Source organism: Thalassophryne amazonica, chromosome 20 (genome assembly GCF_902500255.1).
Source record: "Thalassophryne amazonica chromosome 20, fThaAma1.1, whole genome shotgun sequence".
In the NCBI taxonomy this organism is placed as follows: Eukaryota; Metazoa; Chordata; class Actinopteri; order Batrachoidiformes; family Batrachoididae; genus Thalassophryne; species Thalassophryne amazonica.
In genome coordinates, this window is record NC_047122.1 from 30,122,150 (window position 1) to 30,144,726 (window position 22,577).

The window sequence follows — 22,577 nt, forward strand, 5'->3', positions numbered from 1 at the left end:
CACACACAAAGACAAAAACAAGGTCAGGTCATAACCTGGGCACATGACCAGAATCAAGGTCAAAGGTCAATTAGTTTAAAAGTTACAGCATGGACAACCAGATGTTTTATTGCCTTGACCTTCCCTGCTAAATGAAACTTGAGATATATGCCATGTCTTATTCCAAGTCAGTGCTCCTTCACTGTTTAATCGTTCACCACACGCAAAACAAACAAAGTCTGAAGAGCTCAACACTGATGTCAGCACTGCCATGTGCACTGCCCTTTGTTGAAATAACACTGGATTTCACTTATCAGACACTCAATTTGGGCTTTTTGATGATTTATTGGAGTTTCTTCACCAGATTACTCTTCTGAACATAGTCAGTTATGCGACACAATTGTCTTTTCCCTCATCCCCTATTTAATGTCTTCTCTTGCTGAGTAACCGGCTTTTTACAGTAAAACTGAATGCAGAATCATTTTTGATTCCTGGCGTTTACCTGGACGCACAATGACCATGACCTTGGCCGTGTCTTGCTGTCCAGCTGAGTCTGTCACAGTCAGCAGGAAGGTGTAGTCGCCTTCCTGCATTGCAGACAGCTGCAGGATAGGTGTTCTCACACCCTGAAGAAACACACAATAAAATCATGGCAGAGTTGCGTGTCTGAATCAGAAGTAACCTGGTATCCAGAGTGAACATGAATGAAGCCTGCAGCTCTCCAGTGTCTCACCTGCATTTCACCCACCTTGTCTTTGCTTTCAGGACTGAGAGACCACTCATAGGCCAGCGAATCATGGTCATCTGTACTCTGGTTGCCATACAGAGTGATGGAGTTGCGTGGCAAGGTGATGACCTTGATGTTCAAATGTTACATAAAATATAAACATGTTAAAAACAGAGGGAAAGATAACATTGTATTTATGTGCATTTTCACTTTTGGGTTTATGACAAATGACAAACAGATGTTATGAGACCTGGGGCTCTATCTTCTAACTGGCACCCTACAGAGCATTTTTACACCAACCAATCAAATCTTGCACTCATGTGGGTACGTTTGTCTAAAATGAGGTGGTGATTAAACACTGATATGTAGTGGATCCAGAAAGTATTCACAGTGCTTCACTTTTTCACATTCTGTTATGTTACAGCCTTATTCCAAATAGAGTAAGTTCATTTTTTTTCTCCTCAAAATCTACTCACAACACCCCATAATGATGTGAAAAAGTTTTTTTTTTTAATTTTTTTTTGCAAATTCATTAAAAATAAAATACTAAGAAATCACATGTACAAAAGTAGTCACACCCTTTGTTCATTGCTTTGTTGATGCACCTTTGGCAGCAATTACAGCCTCAAGTCTTCTTGAATATGACGTCACAAGCTTGGCGCAACTATCTTTGGGCAGTTTTGTCCATTCCTCTTTGTAGCACCTCTCAAGCTCCATCAGGTTTGATGGGGAGGGTCAGTGCACGACCATTTTCAGATCTCTCCAGAGATGTTTAATCGAATCCAGGTCTGGGCTCTGACTGGACCACTCAAGAACATTCACAGAGTTGTCCTGAAGCCATTCCTTTGATATCTTGGCAGGACAATTGTCCTTCTGCCAGATGAACCTTCACCCCAGTCTGAGGTCAAGAACGCTCTGGAGCAGGTTTTCATCCAAGATGCTTCTGTACATTGCTGCATTCAGCTTTCCCTTAAACCTCTCTAGTCTCCCAGTTCCTGATGCTGAAAAACATCCCCACAGCATGATGCTGCCACCACCATGATTCACTGTAGGGATGGTGCCTGGTTTCCTCCAAACATGATGCCTGGGATTCATGTTAAAGAGTTCAATCTTGGTCTAATCAGACCAGAGAATTTTGTTTCTCATGGTCTGAAAGTCCCTCAGGTGCCTTTTGGTAAACTCCAGATGGGCTGCCATGTGCAATAAGGAGTGGCTACAGTCTGGCCACTCTACCATACAGGCCCAGTTGGTGGTTTGCTGCAGAGATGGTTGTTCTTCTGGAATTTTCTCCTCTCTCCACAGAAGAATGCTGGAGCGCCGACAGAGTGACCATCAGGTTCTTGGTCACCTCCCTGACTAAGGCCCTCCTTTGCCAATCGCTCAGTTTAGATGGGCGGCCAGCTCTAGGAACAGCCCTGGTGGATCCAAACGTCTTCCATTTATGGATGATGGAGGCCACTGTGCTCATTGGGACCTTCAAAGCAGCAGAACTGTTTCTGCACCCTTCCCCAGATTTGTGCCTTGAGACAATACTATGTCGGAGGTCTACAGACAATTTCTTTGACTTCATACTTGGTTTGTGCTCTGACATGCACTGTCAGCTATGGGATCTTCTATGTAGACAGGTGTGTGCTTTTCAAAATCATGTCCAATCAACTGAATTTACACCTGGTGGACTCCAATTAAGCTGTAGAACATCTCAAGGATGATCAGTGGAAACAGGATGCACCAGAGCTCAATTTTGAGCTTCATGATAAAGGCTGTGAATACTTATATACATGTGATTTCTTAGGTTTTTTTTGTTTTTTTAAATGGTAAATGGACTGCATTTATATAGCGATTTTTCATCTGCATCAGACACTCAAAGCGCTTTACAAAAATGCCTCACATTCCCCCCAATGTCAGTTTGCTGCCACACAAGATACTCACTACACACCGGGAGCAATAGGGGATTAAAGGCCTTGCCCAAGGGCCCTTAGTGATTTTCCAGTCAGGCGGGGATTTGATCTTCTGGACTCAAGCCCAACGCCTTAACCACTAGACCATCACCTCCCCTCTATGTAATGTGAAGTTGCGTCAGGAAGGGCATCGGGCATAAAGCTTGTCCAATTCAACATGCAGATCCACAAGGGATTTGCTATGGCAACCCCGAGTGCAAACAAGGGAGCAGCTGAAGGGTATTGTGTGTAGAATTTTGAGCAAAAAAGTTAATTTCATCCATTTTGGAATAAGGCTGTAACATAACAAAATGTGGAAAACATGAAGCACTGTGAATACTTTCCGGATGCACTGTAGTCTATCACCAGAAAGTCTTGTCACATTAAATAACCAAAAACGTCTAAAGTACAGTGCTGTGTGCTCTAATAAACTAGTACTAATCCTTTGTGAGAGAAACCCTTTCACTTGCATCTACTTTCTTGTTGATACCGCAGAGCTGTGCACCGGTGCACTCCAATTTAAAGAGACAGACAGGTGCTTCTCTGGCTGATTTCATGTTCAAAGTATAACATGGCTGTGCCAACATGAACACGGTAAATCAAACCCTCGTGCATCCAGCACGTGGCTTCGCACCAGTATTTCCTGCTGCAATGTGTGCTCAGACATGCCACAAATGGGACTTGCACCCTCTGTGCAAATCATTTTTTGCATCCGCCATCAAGGTAGTGTTTACTGGTAGTGTTTACTTCCATGGGTTTTAACAGACCTGGATTGGACCAGCATTAGCCACAGGCCGGTAGTCCTTTGCTTTGTTAACAGACAGGATAGCCAGGGCTGAGGCTTTGGCTCCATCTGAATCCACCACGGTGAGCCTACGGAGGCAAGAAGATGATAAGCTCATTTCATCATCAAACTCACCAAAAACAGTGGGAGAAATCTATTAAATTTAAAAGTTTACACTCTACAATAAATATCATCCATTTAACTCGCATGCTGTAACATTTTCAACACGAAGCAGCCTAAAATTCTTGAGTGGATTGTCCACAGAGATTTCCGCCTCCATTAGAATATCTCATAAGTTTTTAATTGTTTGCCTAAAATGTATATGAAAACATGGGTTAAAAGTGAGGTACAGATCTACCTGAATGTGTAGTTCCCAGGCACCAGACTGGTGAGGGTAAGGACGGGGGTGTCGGCAGAGACTTTCTCCTCCCTCAGGGGGCCCTTAATCTCCTCCCAGTGCCAAGACACCACCTTGTCATCATCAGTACTCTCTGACAACAGATCAACAAAGAGGATCAATGAATAACAGAAAAATATCAAAGAACACCGTATCGTATTGATTCCCGACGTTCAAACTTCTGTCACACGTGTGTGTCGTTTTGTGGACAACTTACGGCTGCCGTCTATTACTGTAGAACTGATTGGCAATGAGATCTCCTGGAACTGTGGGGAAACTACAGCAACAGGAGGCTTGTTTATGCGAGGCTCTGTCAGGTGGAAAAGAGATTAACACAGCGTGTTGAACATCAGTTGTTTGTAACTGAACAAATGCAAAGTCCTACAACTTAACCAGAGAGTAATTTTCGCAAGGTCAGGGCTTTGGTCATGGCCAACGTGCGGCACATAGATCATCAACAGCGCACATCAGTCTCACTCTGTTTCATACACTCAGTGCTGATGCTGCATCACAATCATTGCTGCATTGAAGCAAGGTTCAAAACATATTTAGCCCTTCTTTACTTAAAATGCACACCAAGCCCATTTTTGATGTATGACACATGTGATATGCCCTTCTACCAATCAGGTAGCAATTTCCAACAGATTGTTCCTTCTTATTGTGTCTGTTTTCTTTATTGGAACAGAGACAGTACGGGTGCATAGCCAGAGGGGTGAAGGGATGAAAGCTCTCTCCCTACCCCACAAATGTCCACTTAGAGCAAATGTCCACTTTTGAAGACATTTTAAAGATTTATTTTCTACATAATAACAACCACAACAACAATACCACTAAAACATCATACAAAAAGTATTACACTGAGTGTCCTAGTTGTACTATTGCAATGCTGCACTAAGTGGAACTGATGAGCCAAAATAATAATGATCTACTTACTTGAATAAACAAACAAACAGCTTTTTCAGACCAAGATTGCACCAGAGGTCCCTAAAATTTGCTTCAATAGTTAAACATTTCAGCGGATAAAAGCCTACCCTGAAAGGGAATTTTGGATCTCGTTCCGCTTGGTCATATGACACTCCTTTCTCATCATCTAGACAACACCCTGGAAAAGACCTCAACAACTGTGCATTTTTCCTAAAGCAATAAACAGGATGATTTGATCCATTCAGTTCTTCAACAGGGCAGAGGTGCTGGTTCAATGTCACAAAGAAGCTGAGCAGTTTAAAAGTACTTTATGAGTCTGTATAACTGTGAATATTTTAAACGGAACGCACTTCTACAGTGTGTTTCCATCTTAAGCAGATGCACAAAGCATTTTACAATAATGTTTCAAATTACGCGCATGGTCACACAAATATCAGTGTGCTGCCACATAAAGCACTCAACTGCACACCGGGAGCAAGTTGGGGATTAATGGCCCTGCCCAAGGATCTGAACTGAGGATTGTCTGGTCTCAAGCATCACATGATATTTACTTAACTACACTACAGACTCCAGCTTCTGAAAAAAAGGGTTGAGCCTCTGAAAGCCACCAGACCTGATTCCCGGGAGTTACAGGTCTGTTGAACGGTACAGCGGTTTCATTACTTTCTTCACTTCCTGTGGTACTCCTATACGCCACATACTGCATGTGGTCAACTACACCGTTTGAAGAGTGATTTGAAAATGGGTGTGACTCACCTGGCTTCACTGTAACATTGACGCAGCCTTGTCCGTGGGCCCCCTCTCCGTCCACAGTCACCTCAAACTCGTAGAGGCCGACAGTCAGCTAAGAGAAGCAGAAAGTCTATAACACTGCTTGTGCATTCAGTACAGCTCCAGCTGTGTATTATTGAAGTCATACCTTGCTGAGTTTAAGTGTCTTGGTCTGCTGGCCTTGCATTTCACCACTATAATCTTTGGGATGAGTTATCAAACGCCAGTCAAATGCATAGTTTGTCCCTGTGGAGATGCCCCAATATTAAATCAATAAGTGTTTGAAACAAAACCGCTCATGCATTTCATTTAAAGGTAATGGATGGTGATGATTTCCTGACAAGAGATTTTATTGTTGCCAGAGCGTGACTAAGGATATGCATGAAGGATCAACAAAACAAATGTACATTTCTCTGGATCTTTTGGCAGCTCTAAAATCTTTGTGTGTGCTCTGATTACTTGGCGTTCAGTTTGGTGCTGTTGGTCATGACAGTCTCACATGTGGCTATTAAACTCCGAAATAATCACAGCTTTTAATTTGTTTGTAATTAGTATGGCCTAGTTTAACGTTTATTTGCGTTTGCATTCTTTTTAGCGGTGTACTGAGGCACTTTGTAATGTAGCTTTTGATCCGAGTCATTTTACAAATTATTATGGAATCCCCTTATAAAGAACGCACGATGAAGCAATAAAACATTACTACTACATAACAATTTTTCCAACTTGAGGAAATAGTATAACTACCAAAGTGATTTTTTTTTAACCATCATGCCTAATGCGAAAAAATTTCAAAAGCCTACAGCAGAAATAAGTTGTCTTTCTCGCACAGTAGATCCAGTACAGATGTGCATTAAGATATGACACATTTTATGACAGATACCCTTCCTGATGTGACTCCAGTTATACACAGAGAAACACACAGCCTCTGGTGTTCTCAAGCAGTCTCCCAGGCAAGTACTAATCAGCACCTACTCTGCTTCACTTCTGAGATCGGACGGGATCAGATGCAGACAAAGCAGCATGACTCAGGTCTACATACTGATAGCACAACTCTGAAGGAGTTGGACAAGCAGTGGATGTAGTAACAACTATGTGTATGCAGATATTTATAGCATACTTGCATATTTTTACCTGGCAATGGTGCTGGAACCACAAAGGCATTGAGTTCGACCTCGTTGCGGGGCAGCGTACCTCCACACTTTCGCCTGCTGATACCACCCAGCTCCTTCACTGTTATTGGAATCACAGAGTTAAGATGATTCCCAAAGAACTATACATCTATATGATTTTACAACCTTAACACCAAATCAAAGGTCATGGCTCAGATTTAAACACAACCGTTTTATAGCAGAGATTGTCATGTTGACCACATACTGAGTTTTCCACATACTTTGATGTGGAAACACATCTTCTTAAAGATGAGAATATCTCTGTAGTCCAGTATTTCGACAGAGACACCACTTTTCGTGTCATGTGGACCCGATGTGTCTGGGATTTGCCACCCAGAACCCAAGGCAGTTCCAGAGCTGATCTTGGCTTTTTTATTTATTTTTTAAATAATTTCTACAATGGTGTTGGTGTACACAGGCAAAATTACAACATTGTGTCACTGTCCAATATTTATGCACCCAACTATATGTGAGCTCCAAATTACAAAAGTAGGATATGTGAGGTTTTCTTTGTAACAGCAGGAGATTCTACTGAATGGAAATCTGGGCTCCTCATAACTTTAGCTGATCTTTGCACCATGTCAACGTTTGTGCAAGTTCATGTTGTTGCAGTTTGGTATAAAAGACTCTCATCTGCAAAGACATGTAATGTTTTATCCTGACATTACTGTTCACGTAACGACTGATACTGGTCTATGAGTGTCACTCAGGATGAAGAAACTGACTCCACAAGTTATTCTTGTATGACTCATACGATCCAGTGTGCAAGTTCCTGTTTGTTGACATTCCCGCCCACTGTAAATATCATGAAAAAAAAAACAACACCTGTGCTGTCTGTCCAAAAACCTTAATACACAGTACATTTTAAAATGCAATAAAAAAATGTCTCCTAACTATGCAACGGAAAGTGAAAATGTCATCTTTGTTCTATGTGGTGAGGAAAAAAAAACAAAAAACAGCTCACTTCATGACACTAATGTTTTTATTTGTCTTTCACCAAGTGGCCAACAATGAGAAGTACATTGTGCTTATAACAGCTGCAACAATTAATCAGTTATTAAATTAATCTCCAACAATTCTCCAAATGGATTAATTGCTTTCAGCCTTTTTTAATGTTCAAATTGTTTTAGTGTCTTAAATGTGAAGGTTTTCTGTTACAGTATATATATATATATATATATTTAAACTCCTCTTCCACAGTAAATAAAAAGTGATTTTTTTTAAAGACTGTAGACAAATCTTTTTTTTTTGGGGGGGGGGGGGGGGGGGGGGGACATCATCTTGGGCACTGAGAAACAATATTTTTCTCCATTTTATGAACAAAATAGCTAAACTGAATCCAGAAAAGAAGAACAAAAATAAATAAATTGGTAGTTGCAGCCCTATGAAATATGTTAATATGTGTCTCAGGAAAAGACAAAGCTGTGTTCAAGATTGTTTTTCTATGACTGCCTTTTTTTGATGGCGAGATTTTTTTTTTTAATTTGTAAAATCATTACGTTTAATGACAAAATATTTAAATGTAAGGTCTAAAGTTATTGGTAAAATTCATGGTTATTGTTTAGCACTAAATGCAGCAAAGGATAATCAACCAATTCCAAAACAATTAATATATACACACACACAAAAAAATTCATTACAATAATAATTATTAGTTTGAGACCTACAGCTTATTGCCATTAAGTAAATAGAGCTGCCTGAGCCTCATAACTCAGTTTGTTAATCAGTGAAAACTATGATCACTTTCTCTTTTTTTGAATTAAATTTGCCATCACATATTGCCAGAGTGTCACTAATTAACAAAGCTCAGTATGCCTGTAGAGATTGTACAGTGTAACGACTCAACATGGTGGTTTTGCCTAATGACACCAAATTGTTGGTCAAGTCAGACAGTCCACCAAATGGTTGGAAATTAAGACATCAGGGTAAATTGCAGTATTAGTTCTTCTTTCTATTCTGATAATTGTTCCATCTTATGTTTAGAATGGGATACATGATTAATAACTGGGTGGTCAACTAGAATGGCACTCAGAGTGCAAACCTCTGCTGGGGTAATAATACTGGCTGTTGTTGCCACCACCAACCAATAGAGAAGAACAATCACAATTGTATTATCCAATCTGAGTTTATGACATCATAAAGGTGAGGAGCAATAAGAAAAATCCAAGGATAAAAGCAGAAGATTCAGATCACCACAAAAAAAAAAAGAACTACACATCCCAGGAACCTAGGAGATGAAGGAGGGTGGTACTGCTCCTTACCAGCATGCGGAACTGTTGTGACGATAGCAGTCGCAGTGACTGTGGTGAAATCACTGCTGTTGGAAGACAAACCAGCATAAACAGTGTTGGCGACTGTCAAGTTCTCTTGCAAGGGGAATGAAGCAATGTCTGCACTTCTGTTTTCTGGCTGACTGTGGCTCTTTAGGGTTGACTGAGGAAATGTAATGGTGTTGGGTGGAGTTGGGTTGTTTTCCCACTGGAACTTCCCTGCAAAAAGATTTGGGATTATAACTGTGGACCATACAATGTCCTGAGGTCAACTGACACCATTGTTTATCCCTGGATTCTGTAGTTTGACGTGAATGTGAATCAACACCTACCCCTGGATGGGATGCCAGTTTATTACAGGTTACTTCCCCAACCAAGACTGATACCCATTTACTGGGACAATGCGGATTAAGTGTCTTAGCCAAAGACACAAGCAAGTAGCATGGCCACGACTCAAATCCAGGTCTACTATTGATACCCCAACTCCTGGTCCCAACTGAGCCAACAATGAGGAAATTAGAAGTTAAAGCTGGACAACATTACTCATTCTTTTGGTTTCTTCCATTTTTCTTTGGGGTTGCCACAAAAGATCAGGTACAGATCCACATGTTGGTTTGACACAAGTTTTAAGTTGCCTGCCCTACCTGACCCAAAGCTAGATGTACAAGGACATCAGAACACAGGTGATGTGAAACCTTGAACCTATTAATCACTTGCACCACCATCCTACCTGAAAGCCAGTGAACATTAAACTTCTCAAATCTTTCACAGAACTGCTGTCTGAATAACCAAAAATAATAAACTGAAAGTGTGAAGGCTTTATGACAGAAGGACAAGGAAGGGAAACGAACACTGGCTGTGTATATTTATTACATGTACATTTTAAAAGTCTATAAACTTGACAGAATCAGCTACAAGCTCAGAAAAGTTCATATTAATACTATTAATCATACTATTAATTCATATTACCGTGCTGGTGTGGTGAACCTTTGATGGTCTGTAGCTGCCTGTAGAATGAGCATGTTGAGATCTTTTACGTCTTTGTATAATGGGACCCTTAGGAGGGGGAGACGGGGGAAAGAAACAAAAATTTAGAGATATTTTTGTGAAGTTTCCAAATAACAAAGCAGACTGAGGAAGTGGTGCTTGGGGTGCACAGTTTAGCTAAAAGCTAATTAGCACAATTCACTCATTTGTCAGCAGGTTAGCTTTTCAGCTAACTTTGAAAACCATTAGACCTGTTACCTTCCACTAAATTTAGTTCTGTTAATTTTAAGTCAGCTAACATTTTTTTAAAATAAAGTTTAAAGGTTGAAGATGTTTGTAAACCCAAAAACCAACGTTTGCTGCTGCTGGAGCCTATACACTAATCCAATGAGTGAAAATGACATCACACAAAGGCAAAAAGCATTTATTGTAAAATTGACATGTTCTATAAACGAACTGCATGCATGCACATATCACTGTATGTCTGTCAACTTATCAAAACAAACGTGACACCAAAGAGGTTATATGAACTCACCGACATTGTCGTCATTATGAAGCCGGTGGAGTAGCGATTTCTCATCCCTGCTTAGCAACTATTCTGCAATATCCACAGTTTCAGTCTCTGGACTTCGTCTAACCATCCGTCAGTTGCCTTCAAGGGGTCAGAAATTTGTCTCCAACTATCAACAAGTACTGGTCATTTGACAGCAACGCGCGCTTCCTCCTCCGTCGGCACCAACGGTACTTTCTGTACAGATGCAGCACACGCAAGCACAGCTAGCTCTTCTTTCCATTTCTGTCCACTGCCGTACGTAGTCCTGGTTTTAACAGGCAATCTGCGGAGCTTACAAAACACTTTAAATCGTCAACTTTCCAGTGGTTGAAATGATCCAAATCACAGCACTCCTCGCTGCTTTCCGCCGCCATAGCTTGTGGGTTGGTAGCTGAAAAATTTAGCCTACCCATAATGCACGGCGCAGGCTGAGATGTGCACTTCGCTTATTGTGTTACATAAAGTCCATTAAGTTCTGCTCACAGACTGATTGCCAGTGACAGGACATGTCCACATCCAGTATAACTCCTCACGGAGAACATCACGTCCACTCATGGACGGTTTGTGTGAACGCCGGCTGCAGCTCCGCAATCACAGGAAGAAATATAAACTGAGAAATCAGTGTGCACACCTGCTCATTACAGCCTGGCTGCAGCTCCTCAGCACCCTCGCCTCCTCAAGCTTCTTGCCCCTGCTGCGCGCAACTGACGCAGACATTCCTGTGTTAGATACGCAGCATACACAACTCGAAGCAGGGGTGTGAAAGGGGCTTTAGAGTAACATTATTAATGGATAACTCTGGAATGTCACCCTTTAAAATTCACAAACCCAAGCAAACAAACTCCCCTGTGCAGCTGTTTGGTATTAATGTGCAAAGTGCTACATTCATAATGTTAATGGTTTTAGTCTTCTCGTTGGCACACATGCACTGGTATCAGGTCTACTGGAGTCCAGGTGCGCAGTGGGATGTTATGTACTGACCAAATAAAACTGCAAATTTGTAAATGGTAATGAAACAAACTACACATTTGAAGCATCAAATTCTAATGCTTTTAGTAGATAATTTGCCAAAATTTTATGTGCACGATATTTAGGCTCATCTTCCATCATCTGCCAACCACCATCTTTGAAATAAATTGCAAAAATATTTGACGTTACATAAATTACATAATTTAGTCAGTGTCAGGACAATAGTGCTGATGTCAAACAAATATCTTACTTTTCCTTGTAATCCTTGAGGACACGGTTGGTGTAGAACATGCTGGCATCCTGAAATTCTTTAACGTAGGGGACTGGCTTAGGAGACTTACACAAAGACAAGAATAAATTAATTTTAAAAAGTTAACTGCATCCATGTCAGATCTCTTTATATACACAACACTAATAGAGGAATGGACTAATATATATATATATATATATATGCGCTCAAGTTTAAGGCACACTTCTTTGACTTATTTTAGAGAAAGTGAGTGATCATGGCAGCACATGATCAAGCCCTAAGCACCAGATCCATAGTGGCAGGAGTCTACCACAGCCAACAGGACCAAAGTTGCAGGCTGTGCAAATGAGCCCCAGCAGGATGCAAGCCACAATCATGTACTGGAACATCTGTGCCGCATATGGATTACAGGTCCCCATGTCCCGATGGGGGGTGAGAACAACAGGATGAAGGACCTATGGAACTTCAAATTCCAGACAGACGAGCAGCTGCTGAGTAACCAACTAGACAGAGTGGTGGTTGACAAAGGAAAGGAAACTGCAGTCGTTATCGATGTGGCAATCCCAGCTGTCAGCAACATAAGAAAGAAGGAACACAAAATTGAGAAGTACCAAGGCTCGAAGGAGCAACTGGAGCAGACGTGGAAGGTAGAGTCCAAAGTGGTCCCAGAGGTAATAGGAGTACAAGGAGCTGTAACCCACCAAATTGAAAGAGTGGCTCCAGCAGATTTCAGGCACAACATCAGAGGTCTGTCCAGAACAGTGCAGTCCGAGAGTCAAACTCTCAGACCTCTGGAAGAGGACCTGAGCTTGAGGAACACTTATACCACCCTCCATGGGGGAAATCAGGGTGTGTGTATATATTATTTATATATCCACACACATACACAGGTGCAATGAGAAAGCCTACAGTGAGAAAAAGAAAGGATTGCAGAGGGGTGGGACCAGAATTTGCTTGGAGTTCAGAGGGTTAACTGTCTAAACATTGCTATGCAAGCCAAGAAACTATCAGTGTTGTTCAGATACTGATGGCAGACTGAAAGAGAGTCTTGTTTCTGGTCTTTTTCTCGCCCACATACACACAGTACAATGTCGCTGACACAAAACTGCACTGTTGAAAAGCTCCCTGCCCAAATCTTACCACGGCAACCCAACCAAGGGCGGGCACACTCTCGCTGACAGCAGACAGGTGGTTGAAGAACTCTGAGGAACGATTTTTCTCACGAAACTCCTGCATCTGTGTGATGGATTTCCCTATTGGCTTGATAAGACGTTGCAAAACATCCTGAAGAGGAAATGGATGACAGTTTGAGACAGTTAAATTTAGTTGTACAAGCACTAAAACAAAAAAGACTTCACAATAAATCAAAAAAAGTGTGGGGGGGATTATTCCTTGAACCATGCCTTATACCTTCAACAATTGTCGATGGGATCATCTTAATTAAAAAACATCCTTGGGCATTTGTAGAAATTTACAGAAGTGATTAACCAATGTGCTTTTCTGAGAGAGAAACATTCTCACACTGACAATTCTGAAATGCATTTAACTCACATCAGTTGGTTTTTGGCTAGTGGAAGCTGTGACGAGGATTTGTCTCTCACGGGAAAAAGCCTCCTTCATCAGGTCCGCCTAAGAAGGGGAGGAAGAGACATTTTGGCAATTTTAGGTAAGAAAAGCAAGCTCATCTCTGCATCCTTTAGTGTTCCGCATGAATTAAACATTTTACAACAAAGTCTCTAAATAACTTTTTCCCCCTAGAGTCTCAATGCTTTTATCATCTTTGCAGGTTTTCTTTAACCAAGTTCTGTAAACTGAAATTCCTACAATTTACAGAACTGATGAACTCCAAAGCTGCTTGAAAGATAGTAAATAAAGATCACGTGGGTATGCTTTTGGGAAAAAACAGTAACACAGGCCTATGTATGCTTTGTAATTAGTCACATTTAGTTGGTAAATTCTACTTTGTGTGTAACATTGTTGCATACATGTTTTTGAACATCACCGCCAATCTTCTGGCTGAGTGAGCAGTATTGAGTCACCGGACCACTGATGATCCCATCAAAGGCCTCCACATACTCGGACACAGCTGCAGAGGAAGAGAAGAGGCCGAGAACATACGTTAAAATGCTGGAGGGGTACAGAAGCGTAAACTAAAGGAGATACTGTTACTATTTGTTGCATAGCCAAAGCTAAACAACTGAAAACATTTCAAAAATACAAATGAACGTTTTAAGTATCAATACAGCCTCAGGACGTACAACTTAATTGAATATTCAGATCAGTTTGTCATTCTATGAAATACCAACTGCAAACTCTGATGAGGACAAGTTTAAGACATTCCATGCCTTGAACTTGTCAATGAAAAACTGGGGGCAAACGGTCAGGTGGCCAGTCATCTTTGAGAAGCAGATGTGCCAGTTTGAAACTTTCATGTGCATGTTTGCACTTTAAATAAACAAAGCATAAGATAGTTGATTTTCATACTCGGGCTAAGGCTGGTAATCCACACTTTAACAGCTGAACAATCATTTGAAGTAGATAGCTATCCTTTCAGATCGATACCAGAAATCTTATTTTGTGGATAGAATTTTTCCAGAATTACCTTCTCCAGTGCTGCCACCGAGGGCTGGCAGGGTTTCTAAACGACCCACCACTGCTTCCAGCCGCTGCACCAGACTCTCCAACTCTGCCATACCTGTTAGACTGAGAAGATCGGAGGCAAACGAGAAGCATCAAATTAAAATGAGGAACTGACGGCAAGCATCTTGTCATGTTTGACCAGAGCCAGGAAGTAGCAGTGCCATAAAGGAAATGCTTGTTCAAGAGTCAAAATGCAGTCAAGCTGATAAGACCCCAGAATGCTAACCTGAAATTTTTTTCTCCTTGCATACAATTGACAATCGAAACTATTAATGTTTCCTAAAAACAGAAAGTTACATTTCATTTACAAGTCTAAAAACAGATAGCCGTGTACGACGTAGCAGGATAAAAGGACAATAGCTCCGAATGCCAAGTCCACAGATTTGACCCCTCAAAATAAACCACCCATGTGAAATCCTAAGATGAACATGAAGTTTTATACAGCGTGCACAGATTTTTAGCAACTAATGAAGATGAATAAGGCAATGACATTCCCTGTTACAGAATTTACTTATGGGAATAATCAAAGTCAATGTACAGAATTTTAATTATGCATAAGCGGTAGTCAAACCTGATGACCAGGTAATCCCAGGAGAAATACTGGAAAGAAACTCATTAGCTACACCTCCCTCAAGTGATAACCTACAATGACCCCTATTAAAACCAATTCTACATTAGATCCAATTTTTTTTTTTCTTTTTTAAGAGAGGAACACACCAACAATGGTGACTGCTGGTAAGCAGGCTGGGACTTGCTGAACAAGGAATGTCAATTACTACATTCAGGTAAAATTCTTTGCCGAGCTTCGACCTGCTCAGACTGCCCAACCCTGTCACAAACTTTGACACAGATGCTGAACTGCAGCACAGGAAAGCAGCAAGGATTCCATCCAATGTGCTAAAAAGCAGCATTAGTGCCAACATTTTTGAAATTACAATCCAACTAAAATTACAATCCCAGTTATGCATAATCCCACAAAGATTATTAATACACACCTAAAAGGACAAATTATAAATAAAAATATACATAACTATAACCTCAAATTGCTTTTAACTGCACAGTCTCCAGTGCCCTGTACCCGTGAACAGATGCAGACCACTCACCAATGAACCCAGATTTTTCATGTACCGGTCACGCTAACATTTTTTGTTTTTTTGTTTTTTTGAACAAAACTGAAATCAGATTTTATGTTGCATCGAGAACATAATCAATATACAGATCATAAAAAACCTGGAGTTCTACACAAGATCCAGTGAGATGGGTCAGCACATCTGAGCAACTAAAATTAGTTTAAATTTTGCAGTAGCAAGTGAAGCAAAAATTAGCTTTCTTGGTTATACCAACACTACAGAAAGCATGGGTTTTACTAAATGTTCTACATTATTCAATTAAAACAAGTAGAGGGATGCAACAATTCCATAATTTATAGTAGGTGGAAAGTTGCTAAAAGGTCTAATAATGGAAGAGTAAGATGCAGCAATTCTGGCAGAGTGGAGCGATATCTTCCGACAAAGCATGATGAAGGGCAAGCTTGTACTGGCCACATTTCGTATAGCCTACTAAAAATGGTTTTAATATAACTGCTGTAGTTTAGGCAGTAGTGTCTAATGTCACCTTTAAATAAATGCATTTTGACACCAAGTTTTAAATTTACCACCAACTACTTTCAGAAAAATAGAATTTTCATTCCACTAACACCATTAAAAACAGCCATATAAAACTGCAAAGTTTTGTCGAAGGATGATCAAGCTTCATTTGTTTATTCCACTCAGAAGATACAGATCAGCTCCCAAATCTCATCACTCGTTTCCCCAAACATCCTAGCTCAGCCCTTTTTTTTGTAATTAAATACACACAACTCCACCCATAGATCTGAGTCAAGCTGTTTACACAGAAGAAGTAAAGCCCATGAGTATTTCACCAAATCAAGATAGTGGATTAAACAGTGATTTTCTGTTTCCCGATGTCACGTACCGAGCACATACTCATTTCCGAGCATGTATTTAAGGCTACTGTGCACATTTGAAACTCATCATGGTGGCAAAATCTAAATATTAGCTGTACGTTCTCAGCAAGTTTTGTTCTGAATTTACCACACTATCAGAAAGGTTAAGTCCTGTGTTTGGTCACTATTAGTCCCCGAATCATAATGTTGCATTCAAGGCTTCTAATTTTTGTGGTTCAACTTCGACTGTCCCTTTTTTGGTAACTAATGATTGTGTTACTGTATTTACAGCTTCCACAAAAATGTACAATTGGCATTTTTTCCATATTCAAATGCAGCAACACCCACATTTTTTTTTTTCAACTGAGCAACCAAGCATGGCACTAGTTGCTAATGTGTTGGTGGCATGAAGAACAAGTTGAACACCCAACGCTGACTTTTTTCTTTTTTAAACAGCACGCCTGTGCACAGGTACACGCTCAGAATGGGGTAAGCTGAAAATGCTACACCAGGTAAATTTCACCATAACTCAGTTTCATAAAGACAGCAATGCATGAGTTACCATACAGACAATTCTGTTATCCTGCTCCAGACCAGGATAACAGCCAAGCTTGATTAATCCAGGTACCTTTTCTGTTCAGTCAGCGTGATTACATAATCTGCTTAATTATCATTAACCCATCCCAAAATACCACAACCACTTATTACAGTCAGTGAAATACTGCATGCGTGTTATTAACCATTACTATATACAGCAGTTATTGTTCATTACATTGTGTTCATATAGTTGTATTAAAATTTTGATAAAATGGTAAGTCAAATCTGAGAGCAAGTGATAATGCTGCATCCACAACACCAAGGAACCACCTTGGGTCCTGGATGGCAACCACCTAGGCAGACAAGCAGCCATAAAATGATAAATGGAAAGGAAAAAAAAAAACTTCAGATATCTGAAATGATAAAGTCATACATCTGCAAGAAAAGAAACTAAATATTCTGAGATTAAGTCTCACACTTTAAAGAAAAACAGTGTCATCAAGGAACCTCATCACAACAGACTGTTGCAGCACTTGAGTTACAGAAATTCCTTGCATGCATGCATCTCTAGTATCAATTCAGCAGGAGCTTTTATTTTTGCTTAGCTTCCCTATTAAGGTTTTATCTACAGCTGTTGCTCATTGGGTTTAAAGTACTGCAGCTGCTTTTGCACTGACTGACCTCATGTCCTGACTATGTGCACCTGGTTTGACAGTCACCTCAGCCTGACTTGACCACCGTGAAACATCAAGTCAGACTGCACAAGCCTGGCTCTCTCATCCTGGAAGTGTTACATCTACATTTGTGAAAAATACATTAATCCCCGGCATACAAAAAAATTCAAGTTACAATGAAAAAAGTATATGATTTCACAATATCTCTGTAGAAGGGAGGACAGGTAATAAACCAGAATCCTAATATTCAAAAATTCTCTTAAGACTAAGCATGCATGCAATAGTGTTTGTTGTTTCTGAATCAGGAAATGGTGTAAAATTTCACCATTCTGTGTTGGTATTACAAGACTGAAACCTAAGTAAGCACTGCTGTAGAGCCCAAAGCTGTGGTAGCTGACAAAGTGAAACGGTTAGAACTTTTCAGCTGCTGAAGACTGTTTGGCTGCCTGTTTCTTTTACCATATTGCTAATTCAAAGAAGCTACAAATTAATTAAAATGTAAAATTGATTATAGCAAGGCAATCACCATCCTTGATCAAAACACCTAAATGTTCTAACTGTCAAATTCACTTACGAAAACCAGCTCCAGCATGTTCCTGCTTCTGGTTTAAGTATGAGTCAACAAAAACACAAAGGGTGTGAGCCTTTGAGGTGTATGTGGCGTTATTGCCCACCAAAACAGGCAGAAGGTTGAAGAGGCATTACAATACAATAAACTAGTCTAGAATTACACTTCTACTTCTATCAATTACAATATTATGGTTTTTACAAAGGGCTGTAGTGATAAGTTTGATACTGCAATTTGTCAAAACAGACATGACAATTTAATAAAAACTAGTTCAAAAAGTGCTTTTTACCTGGATTACATCTATACTGTAAATTAAAGAAGTCATATTAGGGAGGTCACAGAAGTTCCACTAGCACATTATACTCAGAATGTTGTGGTGACAATCCTCAAAGTTCCAAAATTGCATGAACGTGCATATATGGTCTATCCCACTTCAAGCAAAACTCATGTCTAAAAAGTCTCGTTTTAGTGTTCTGTAACACTGATTATATGTGAACAATAATTTGCTCTCCGAGACAGTCACTAAACTGATTTCCACCTAAAACCTGACCCAGACACATTTTGTCATTGATGACTGTAGCCTAGGCTTGTAACCAAACAGCAAATTCCAGACTGTACACCTACCTTACTAAATCCGACCCTTGAATAGCAAGGCAGCAACTTGATGAACCACAGCAGATCCACACAATAAAAATGCCAGTGTTCAATTTTTTTTGGTGATGCACATAATATAAACAAAGCTCCAATATCTAAGTCAATTAAAAACTAAATGCACCACAGTAAAATCAAATAAAATACATTGTGAGACCAACACAAACTAGAGACCTAAGGTGACAAGTAGATGTCTTTGGTACCAGCTCTCTTTGGAGGATTGTTGTGCATCAGTGGAATGACTGTCCCCCCCCAAAAAAAACTACTTTGGTAGACTGTTAAATTTAAGGTCTCACAATGATACAACACAGGATACACTAGGGTCACCCTGAAGACCAGGACTTTTGTTGTTCTGCATAGGTATCAGCTTTGCCAAAACATCTCTCCTGCATAAACTCTTACCAGATCTCTCAAATCTCACAAAGTTGAAGAACCAGAGACATGAATGTAATTGCAGAGATAAGTGAATCTCTACAAGTTTGACAATCACAAACCCAGACACTCAAGACTCCTCACTCAGCTTCTCAAGTGCTGCAATCAGAGCATCCATTGTTTCCTCCAACAAGAAAAAGCCATTTGCGTTTCATCGACCTACTTTTAAGGACATATAGCAACAACGCACTGCATGAGGAAGCAGGGAGACTGAAGTAGGTTATGTAGGTCGTATGTGAGGGAGTGAGTGTGTGTGTGTGTGTCTGCCTGGGGGCAGGTGCAAACCAGTGCATGTAATCCTGAAAATCGAGAGACATTTGAGTGAGACAAGCTTTGACGCGGTAGCGGACCTTTCGCCGAGTCGTGCAGTGGACTTTTGCCTGCAATAAAGCTCAAATTGCTGGAGGTAATGCAATCATCGGGCTTGCAGACAGCCAAGATGCTAACCAGGAAGCAGCTAGCAAAGCCGGTGGGTTTTGTGCAGAATTCTGTGTCCCTGGCTGATTCCGTTCCTTTAACGCAAAAAAAAAAAAAAAAAAAAAAAAGCACGTGTTTTTTTTTTGTTGTTTGTTTTTTTACCCGAGTGTTCCTTCTCCATTGTTCCTGTCAGAGAACGTTCTCTATATTGTCAAACATTAGCTTTGACGTGACGTTAACATTCCGCCAGGTGCACAAAATTCACCACAACACCATCAGCCAGCAGGAGAGCAAACGTCCATTAGCTAAAATAACACACACCCTGACTGATTTTGTTTCATAGACAATAAATTAGTACTAGAGTGCCGTTAACGCTTTTTTTATGCGTCTGCAGTCTGTTGAGGCATTTCCTGATTTTTTTTTTTTTTTTTTAAACACACACCCTCCCCGTTAGCTAATGCCACACTACTCTTACGGGGGGAAATTTTTTTACACGAAACACAGGAAAATAACATTTTTTTAAACATGCACATCTGTCAGTGTAGCTTGTTTGTAGATAATATTTAACGCGGCTATTCGTACGTGGCCGTATTAAGGATTCTGTGCAGCTCCGCTGCCTCTTTCAGTTCTTTCCAAAAAGAAAGAAAACATCAAATTGAGCTACAAACCCCAAACGCAATCCTCTTACCTACAAACTCGAACACGGAATGATTTTTGGAGTTTAACGGGCTCCTTTTATGCAACGAGCGTGTGAACACCGTCTCAGCTCCGGCGGCTTCTTCTCTTCCTGGATCGAGTGACTTTTTACCCAGCATCCACCGCGCCGCGTTACCGCCCTTTTCGCCCAACTCCTTTCCCATATAAGGAATGAGAGGCAGCAAAAATGAGGAAAAAAAGGCACTATTTCTTTTCTGAAAACAAACAAAAGTTAATTGTGAGATAGCAAGATTACAGTTTATGATAAAGCTAGTCGTAATTATCATAGTCAAAATTAGTCCGAAGTTGTATGAGATACTAAGTACCTCATACTTACTCTCATGCAGACACTTTACTATTTTTAATTAACGATATTGTATTGTAAATGTCATGAATGCCAAAAAATCTAATCAAATAAAGAAATATCAGTTACCTTAGTTTCACAGCATTTGTTGTTTTCACATAATTATAGTATTCTCAAGCACAATTATGATACAAAGTCACTGTGATGACATCAAATAAGGTTTCACTGTAAATGAGATATTAACTCAGAATGGACACAAACCCTCATAATTTGTATACAGTCACATTAATGACATACTGAATCAGTTTCTCAGATTTGTGACTCATAATTAAGATAGTGTAAATTATTAAGACTCAAAGATACTGTCATATGAGATTCTAAGTCAGAATTATGAGGGATTATGTCAGAATTGTGAAAGGTTTTCCTAATTATACTCAACAAAAATATAAACGCAACACTTTTGGTTTTGCTCCCATTTTGTATGAGATTAACTCAAAGATCTAAAACTTTTTCCACATACACAATATCACCATTTCCCTCAATATTGTTCACAAACCAGTCTAAATCTGTGATAGTGAGCACTTCTCCTTTGCTGAGATAATCCATCCCACCTCACAGGTGTGCCATATCAAGATGCTGATTAGACACCATGATTAGTGCACAGGTGTGCCTTAGACTGCCCACAATAAAAGGCCACTCTGAAAGGTGCAGTTTTGTTTTATTGGGGGGGATACCAGTCAGTATCTGGTGTGACCACCATTTGCCTCATGCAGTGCAACACATCTCCTTCGCATCATCCGTGAAGAGAACACCTCTCCAACGTGCCAAATGTCAGCGAACGTGAGCATTTGCCCACTCAAATCGGTTACGACAGCGAACTGGAGTCAGGTCGAGACCCCGATGAGGACGACAAGCATGCAGATGAGCTTCCCTGAGACAGTTTCTGACAGTTTGTGCAGAAATTCTTTGGTTATGCAAACCGATTGTTCCAGCAGCTGTCTGAGTGGCTGGGCTCAGACGATCTTGGAGGTGAACATGCTGGATGTGGAGGTCCTGGGCTGGTGTGGTTACACGTGGTCTGCGGTTGTGAGGCTGGTTGGATGTACTGCCAAATTCTCTGAAACGCCTTTGGAGACGGCTTATGGTAGAGAAATGAACATTCAATACACGAGCAACAGCTCTGGTTGACATTCCTGCTGTCAGCATGCCAATTGCACGCTCCCTCAAATCTTGCGACATCTATGGCATTGTGCTGTGTGATAAAACTGCACCTTTCAGAGTGGCCTTTTATTGTGGACAGTCTAAGGCACACCTGTGCACTAATCATGGTGTCTAATCAGCATCTTGATATGGCACACCTGTGAGGTGGGATGGATTATCTCAGCAAAGGAGAAGTGCTCACTATCACAGATTTAGACTGGTTTGTGAACAATATTTGAGAGAATGGTGATATTGTATATGTGGAAAAAGTTTTAGATCTTTGAGTTCATCTCATACAAAATGGGAGCAAAACCAAAAGTGTTGCCATTTTATATTTTTGTTGAGTGTATGAAATAGTTCACAACTAAACAAGACACTGTCCTAAGAGAAAAAGTCAAAATTTGAGCGTCTCATAATTATGATCATAAGACACAGACCTTCCACTAACCGACAGCCAGAGGCTGTTGAGCGCAGACCGGTATCCGGCGGGCCACTTCGCACCTCGACCGCCACACAGTCCTCTCTGCACCCGCCCCCCGTGGGCCCCCTCTGTAGGTGGTGACCCCCACAGGCGGGCGGGTCCATGTCGCTCTTCGGGGCTGGGTCCCGGCCATGCCCTGTGAGCTAAGGCCCCGACCACCAAGCGTCATGTGCGAGCCCAACCCCAGGCCTGGCTCCAGGGTGGGGCCCCAGCTCTGCCGTACAGGATAACGTCTAAGTCCTTGATATTATACTGGTCATGGGAGCTTCTGGACTGCCCCTTAGTCTGACCCGTCCCGTAGGACCTCTTTGCCAT

The 22,577-nt window shown here is 40.8% G+C and overlaps 1 protein-coding gene across 1 annotated transcript in view; it reads right to left on the minus strand.

The window, feature by feature from the left end:
• Nucleotides 1-22,366, minus strand: part of LOC117501489 (dyslexia-associated protein KIAA0319-like protein) — a 32,685-nt gene extending 10,319 nt beyond the window's left edge. The window contains exons 1-17 of the mRNA XM_034160386.1: nt 22,230-22,366; nt 14,320-14,420; nt 13,703-13,803; nt 13,269-13,346; nt 12,858-13,001; nt 11,718-11,803; nt 9,928-10,014; nt 9,603-9,613; nt 8,950-9,177; nt 6,651-6,749; nt 5,668-5,765; nt 5,505-5,592; nt 4,042-4,134; nt 3,786-3,918; nt 3,411-3,516; nt 713-835; nt 482-605 (exon numbers count right to left, since the gene is read on the minus strand). Of these exons, the coding sequence (XP_034016277.1) occupies nt 482-605; nt 713-835; nt 3,411-3,516; nt 3,786-3,918; nt 4,042-4,134; nt 5,505-5,592; nt 5,668-5,765; nt 6,651-6,749; nt 8,950-9,177; nt 9,603-9,613; nt 9,928-10,014; nt 11,718-11,803; nt 12,858-13,001; nt 13,269-13,346; nt 13,703-13,803; nt 14,320-14,420; nt 22,230-22,366 (1,837 nt within the window). The remainder of the gene's footprint in view (nt 1-481; nt 606-712; nt 836-3,410; nt 3,517-3,785; nt 3,919-4,041; nt 4,135-5,504; nt 5,593-5,667; nt 5,766-6,650; nt 6,750-8,949; nt 9,178-9,602; nt 9,614-9,927; nt 10,015-11,717; nt 11,804-12,857; nt 13,002-13,268; nt 13,347-13,702; nt 13,804-14,319; nt 14,421-22,229) is intronic.
• Nucleotides 22,367-22,577: the final 211 nt, after the last annotated feature.